Source organism: Lipotes vexillifer, unplaced genomic scaffold, assembly GCF_000442215.2.
Source record: "Lipotes vexillifer unplaced genomic scaffold, Lipotes_vexillifer_v1.1 scaffold1691, whole genome shotgun sequence".
NCBI classification, from domain to species: Eukaryota; Metazoa; Chordata; class Mammalia; order Artiodactyla; family Lipotidae; genus Lipotes; species Lipotes vexillifer.
In genome coordinates, this window is record NW_006789046.1 from 1,831,466 (window position 1) to 1,838,798 (window position 7,333).

Sequence of the window (7,333 nt, forward strand, 5' to 3'; positions counted from 1 at the left end):
GGAGCCCACAGCAGAACATCAGAACGAGGCTGTCATCCTCAGACCAGCAGCATGCGGGAGAGGAGGGCACAGCTGAGTTAAGTTGAGCTACGGCACCACAAAGCTCCCCTACCAGGTTAAGCCCCTTTTTCTTGATTCTGCGCTCACTTGGTTACTGCAAACCTCAGACTTATTTTCCAGAGTTCCAGTAAAGTTTATTCTTACAGTTCTCACTTATTGGGGTGTTTCTCTGAGGGGACAGGCCCTCGGAGTTCCCCTCTCTGCCATTTTTGCTGATATCACTCTACTATACGTTGTTCTTTATCTTTTTATTTATCTATCTAATTTGATTACAAGAATTCCCTCATATCTTTAACCTTTGACAGAAATAACAGTTGGAAGCCACAGTACTTTCTGCCGTAAGGATGATACAAATGACACTCCCCAGGGTGGAATATTCAGGTGGACTCCAACATTTGGCCATAAAACACTAAGGCTGTGATAAAATCCTCAAATGAACTCTCACATGCCTGAGGTTATTTTCTGACAATGACAGTAGAGAAGCAGAAGAGCAGGTCAAAGGCACCTGCCTCAAAGGGGGGTCCCACCACATTACTCTCACCTGCAGGGAGAAAACTGCCCCATCGCTGCAAATGCTGACTTTTAGTCAATTTGTTAGTTTGATTGGTTTAATATAAAACCTTGCAGCTCTTTTGAGTGTTTGATTCAGAGGTGGGACAGTTATACGTTTAATGGCCATTTCTATCTTCTCTATTGTGGACTATATCTATTGTTGGCCCATCTTTCTATTGGGTTGGTTACTGTTTTCTACTTGATTTCTAAGAGCTTTGGACATATTGAGGCAACTCACTCTTCGCTTAAAAAACAAAAGTTATGTAAATACAAATCTTTTTATGTACATACAAATACGTAAATACATATTTTCCCTAAACTGTTTGCCCTTCATTTGTACTCATGATATGAGGTTTTTAATTCTTTTAAGACTTTTTCTGGAGTCACATATACCAATCTTTTATTTGTATTTTTCACCTTTGCTTTAATTACTAGAAAATCTTTCCCCATCCATGGGTCAGATAAATATTTATGTATATCTTCTCCAGCTGTTTTTATACACATTAGGGTCTGTTTCTGGATTAGCTATTCGGGTACATTCTTGGGAATCCTCCCAAGATTCACTGGGGTTTTTTTGGGGTTTTTTTTTGCGGTACGCGGGCCTCTCACTGTTGTGGCCTCTCCCGTTGCGGAGCACAGGCTCCGGTCCGGACGCGCAGGCTCAGCGGCCATGGCTCACGGGCCCAGCCGCTCCGCGGCACGTGGGATCTTCCCCGACCGGGGCACGAACTCACGTACCCTGCATCAGCAGGCAGACTCCCAACCACTGTGCCACCAGGGAAGCCCCAAGATTCACTGTTTTAATGACTGGCTTTGAAACATGTTTTTGTTCATCTAATACATCAAGTCCCACTCGAGGCTTTTCTTTTTAAAAATTTTCTTGGTTATTCTTGCTCATTTTTTCTTCCAAGAGAAGCTTAAACTTACTCAGTCAAGGTTAAAAAAAAAACCCTAATCCTGCTGGGCTCAATACCATTTTCAATCACAGTGTCATACACTTACTTCCTAATGGTGTGTGTTTCTTGATACTCACTTTAAGAGTGTACCCGAGGGACTTCGCTGGTGGCACAGTGGTTAAGAATACACCTGCCAATGCAGGGGACACAGGTTCGAACCCTGATCTGGCAAGATCCCACATGCCATGGAGCAACTGAGTCCGTGCGCCACAACTGCTGAGCCTGCACTCTAGAGCCCACATGCCACAACTACTGAGCCCGCGCGCCACAACTACTGAAGCCCCATGCCTAGAGACCGTGCTCCACAAGAGAAACCACTGCAATGAGAAGCCCGTGCACCGCAACAAAGAGTAGCCCCCGCTCACTGCAACTAGAGAACGTCTGCATGCAGCAACAAAGACCCAACGCAGCCAAAAATAAATAAATAAATTTATTAAAAAAAAAAAAAAAAAAAAGAGTTTACCCCAAATTTCAGTGTCTGACGTGGCCCAGAATGGGAGCCGGCCATCCTGCTTTGGACAGGATTACTGTCCAAGGGGAAGGATACACTCACATATACACATCACAACTAACACACACACTCACACACACACACGCGCGTATACCACACATGCATTCTCATATGAGTGCACACACATATACTATGTACACACATTTGCTCACACATGCATGCACACACACACTCACAAAGGGCTGCAACACTGCCAGCTGCAGCACCTCCCACACTGTCTGACCACAAAGAACAACTGAGGACCAGACAAGAAACCAGCCCCTACCAGGCAGAGAGACAATGTCCCTCCCAGTCCTGTAAGAAACCTGGAAACAGACCCGGCTGTCTGCGTCTGGACAGGCTAGACTTCAGCATAGGGAGCTCTCCCCCATCATTCTCCCTGAATCTGTCCAGGTAACTCTCTGCAAGCCTCGCCTGGGCTCCAGTCTGGTCACTTACTCAGCAGACGCTCTCTTGGGGTCTGACACTTACAGGGAGAGCAGACAGCTTGGCTTCCCCTTCAAGGAAGAACGTCTGGGTAACTGGTGGCATTTCCCGAGCACTCCCCTTTCCTCAGAGCCTGGAGGCACCTTAGGGACTGCCTGGTCCATGCAAAACGCCCAGAGAAGAGCCAGATACCCACGTGGCAGAAGCTCAGGCACCCAGACCCAGCCCAAGCACAGTGTCTGGGAGACACGATGTGCTGGGTGTGGTGGGAGGAAAAGGAAGGGGGATGGGAAACCAGAGACCCTGCGATGAATCAGGCACAGAAGGGGCGGCCCTGGCACAGCCCAGCACGCAGAGGCCAACGGGCTGCGCATCAGAGTAATAACGTTTTCCCGGAGAGGATGCTGTGGGGACATGCGGGACCTTGTTCAGCCACTGATGAAACCACAGCAGGAAACAGCGTCCTTGCAGAGCAGGTGGATGGGCAGAACCAATCCTCCCAGACCCACTTCCCCAGGGGCCAGGCACTCACTCTCTGCATTTTCCAGGAGACGTCCGAACAGGGCTCCTCTGGGTTTTCTTGCCAATCACCTGAGCCCAGGGACAGGAAAGGGCTGCTGTCCTCCCTCAGCTCTTGTCCACACTCCATTTCTCCCTCCGGGGTCGCTGTCGCCTCGAGGTTGTTCTCAGAATCTACAAAGGCAGACGCACATGGGTCACATCTCAGAAAAACAAGTGAACGTCACGAAGGAAAACTTGGACTCCTCCCACGAGCGTTGTCCAAGATTAGCCCTCTCCCCACTCGAGGTCCTGCCCTGCGTGTGGTGAGGCAAGCCTGGTACAATTTCTGCTGTCTGGTGGGCGAGAGGGACCCAGGACCCCGGCCCCAGCCCAGCAAGAGAGCACAGTTCAGCTCCTCCTGGTGTCTGCATCAGCACAGCCCCAGACCCTGATGTCTCAGCGACACCTCAAACTCTACAGAGCTCCAAACCGGGACTGCCGCCCAGCCCTCCCTCCCAAAAGCAGCCCCCCTCTCTCCCCAGGGGCGGGCTCCCCCTTCTCAGCCCCTCTCCCAGCAGGGCGCAGGGGTCTCCCAACACCTCCCTGCACTCATCCATCCGTGTGTCCTGGGGGTTGGTCTGTCTCCAAAATCACACCCATTTAGAGCTGTCACCCACAGAACCAAGAGCCTGAAACAGTGACCCCACACATACACTGAATCCTTCAGGGGACCTATTTTCAAACCTGGGTCTCGACGCCCGCCCCCAGAGACACACACACTCCAGATGGTTTTCTGCCAGGAAGCCTCCCTTAGACTGATCCCCAAGGCCCCAGGCCCACGCAGGGAGGAGGGTGAACCCTCCAAAAGCGCCTTCCACTCCCCTCTCCCAGTGCCCAGTCGTATCACTGCCCTCCTCTGTAAGTTCTGGAAGGCAGGTACCAGTGGCCTTGTTCTTGGAGTACCCAGCGCCTGGAACATAAAGCCCCTCAGGAGCCTTCGCTGGATGATTTCAATTAACAGGAATCAGAATTTCTAACAAATACATTAAACATCTACAAACACACTCTGAACCTTAAGGCCAAAGAACTAAATAAAGCTGGGAGAGTATTTGTAACACACGACAGCCTGGGGCCACTGATCTCTGATGATAAACTGTGGGCATCCTGATCTCCTCTCTCTTCCCCCAGTCTCCACTGCGGGCCACCCCCATGAGCCTGATCCAATCAGAACCTGGCATTTCCGTGGCCCCAGTGATTGGCAGAAGTATAGCAGGGGTCCAGGGCTGGTTACTGGGGTTTCGAACTCATCAACTCCTTCTTCCCAGTCAGACAAACAGACTCTATGCTTGGAAACGACTAGTCTGCCTCCATGAGGGCAGCAGCATAAGGACAAAGCAGGGCTGTCGGGACCTGAGAAAGATGCAGAGCTGTGCATAGACCTGACCCCCTCAGTCTGGACACGAGCATGTGCGGCCCAGTGTACTCCTCCTGCCGAGGAAGCAGGGAGTTGGGTTTCCAGTTGCCTCCAATATAAACAGCCCCAGTGACTGTGAAAATCAGTAAGAATAACCTAAAAAAGGAAGAAAAGGATCTTCCCAAAAGAGGCAGCTCAAAGAAAAAGAATTATAAGTGAGCTCTTAACCCTTGAAAAGACACTTAGTTTCCCTACCAGTGAAGGAAGTGACAGTGGAACCCAAGAGGTACCCGTTTCTACCCATCTGACTGGCCCAAACCTAGACAGGGTATGGCTGGAAATGAAACCTTGAAGACCCTGCAGACAAGAGGGGCCGGAAGAAGCCTTGTGGGGGTGGGGGGTGGTTTGAAGGTTTCCATTGTAAATGCACCGGCCCTTGGGGGCCAGCAAGCCGCTCCTTCGAGTTTGTCCTCCAGACAGACTGGCCTCAGGGCAGATCCCCTGCAAGGATCCAGCCCAGCCCTGTGCATCTGTGGCAAAAGAACAGGAGTCCAGGACGGGGCTGGCTGCTGTGTGGCAAAGCTAAGACCTGTCTCAGCTAGAGGCCACGGAGCGGTGCCACATGAGGGAAGCAGAGCGCACTAGCTTATAGAAACGCATGTGCATGTGTGCATGTTTCCATGCGGAGGAAACATCTGGAAGGCGACACACCAAACAGTTAATGGTGTTGTGTTAATGGGGGATGTGAAGGGCCTGGGCTGGGGGTAAGCTGAGGGGGCTTGACCATTTTTTATATCCTCCTGTAACATGCAGGTCATTTGCACCAGCAGGTACGTCGTCTACAATCATCAAAATAAAAAAGAAACTAGCTGGACTCAGTAGGAGCAAAACTTAACTAGCACCTACTCGATACTCTGCACGCTAACCCGTCAAGTACTCACAGCCACGCTGTGACTTGCTCAGGCCCCCAGCTGGCAAAGGGGCGAGCAGGGCTTGAACCCAGGCTCAGAGGCCAGGATAGGCCCCGGGGACAGCGCTAGGGCCACGGTCCTTCCCCCAGGACTGTGGCTGAATCAGAGCAAATTCCTGTCCCTGCCCCATGAAGCACGGGCTCACCAGGTACATGCACGCTGGGCAGCATGACCTCGTACTGCAGCACCCCTGCAGACAGGTGTGCCTGCAGGTAACAGACACACAGGTATCCAGAGAGGGCTAAGAGGGTCTGAGCTCCCCTTCAGACAGATCCCCAAATCCAGTCAATGGCTGATTACCACATGAATAGGGGAGAAGGGCAGGGACCTCACAGGCAACCCCAAATCACTGCTACAAAATTAGTTCAACCTAAATCAGTCAGCTGCACAGACTCCATGCCTAGGCTCCCAAATGAGCCCCGAGAGCAGCTCTGGGTCTGCCACCCTCAGCAATCCCCACCCCTCCCTCAGCTGGAAAACAGGGGCTGCAGCTGCCTTGTCCTGAAGGCTAAAGAAAGTACTGCATGCCTCAAGCTTTTATATGAGGTCCCTAGAGCAGTAGAAGTCATAGAGACAGAAAGTGGGATGGCAGATGCCAGGGGTTGGGGTTGGGGGAGGGGCAGTTAGTGTCTAATAGGGACAGAGTTTCAGTTTGAAAAGAGGAAGCTGTTCTGGAGATGGATGGTGGTGATGGTTGTACAACATTGTGAATGTGCCTAATGCCACTGAACTGTCCACGTAAACGTGGTTAAAATGGTAAATTTTGTGTGTCAATGCAAATAATCAATAATCAATCTATAATAAGAAACAGAAGAGAGTTTTATTTGACCAAAATTGAGGACTACAGGCCAGGACAGCCTCTCAGTAGTTCTGAGGAACTGCTCCATCGAAGCACGGTTTTCAGCAGTTTTATATCTTGTCAGAACAAAGAACACACACCAAACATGACAGGGGGACATCCTTCAGAGTTTCAGATGAAATAGGCTAGCACGTACCCTGCAAGTCAGGATGACCCCGGTGTCTGGGAAGTGAACCTTAAATCTGGGGGGGTTGCTGATGTGGACGCCACAGCAAGGGAGGCGTTTATCCTTATCTTCAAAGTGGAGTCGCTAATGCTTAAAGGACATGTGTGAGGTACGTTTGACAGGCCATGAGTCAGGCTGTTCCAGTTCACACAAAGTTCGGGCTGAATCGTGTGTAAGCCCAAACGACTTTCCCATGCTTCAGCTTGTGAAAATCCCTTCCATCGTTGTTTTAAATATTTTATCACAATTTTAAAAAATTAAAACCACCACATAGAAAAACGCAACTCTCTCAGCCCACGCACTCCTCCCACCACCAGGCAGCCCCTGGGTCAGGTGCGGCGGGCATTGAAGGGGAGCAGAATTTCCCACCCCAAATATGTCACTTTGGCACCAGGATTATTTTGTGCTAAAGACAATTAAAACTAAGCAGATTCAAGAAAAACTCTTGGCCTCCCCCTCAATGGCCTAAATTTACAACAGAAAATTTAGGTCTATACCTAAATTAGGTCTATACCCTGGTCTATACCAGGAAGAGAGCCATTACTATAGTTACCATTTTACCAAAAAACTTATCTGCATAATAAAGCAACCTCTATTTTCCAAACTTCTCTGCCTTCCTGTGAAAAGCCCTCTGCTTTGCAGCCCCAGATCCTACCCCTCTCCTTAAGTAAGGGTATTACAGAAGCTTCAATTACCTGGCTGCCTTTGGGGTCTCCTATTTTTATGGGGCTCCCATACACGTGAAATGTTAATCTGTCTCTTATGAATTTAATTGTTAGACCAGCTAAAGAATTTAGGAGGGAAGAGGGAAATGTTATCCTTCCCTGCAGCACAAACTTGAAGGCCACTGCAGGCAGCCACAGAAACCAAGTGGCCGCATCAGTGGACCCACAAGTGCTGGCAGGTGGGCGGCTCTT

The 7,333-nt window shown here is 50.1% G+C and overlaps 1 protein-coding gene across 1 annotated transcript in view; it reads right to left on the minus strand.

The window, feature by feature from the left end:
* RNF213 (ring finger protein 213) overlaps window positions 1-7,333 on the minus strand; it is a 110,490-nt gene that overhangs the window by 98,451 nt on the left and 4,706 nt on the right. The window contains exon 2 of the mRNA XM_007462341.1: window positions 3,038-3,198. Within this exon, the coding sequence (XP_007462403.1) occupies window positions 3,038-3,198 (161 nt within the window). The remainder of the gene's footprint in view (window positions 1-3,037; window positions 3,199-7,333) is intronic.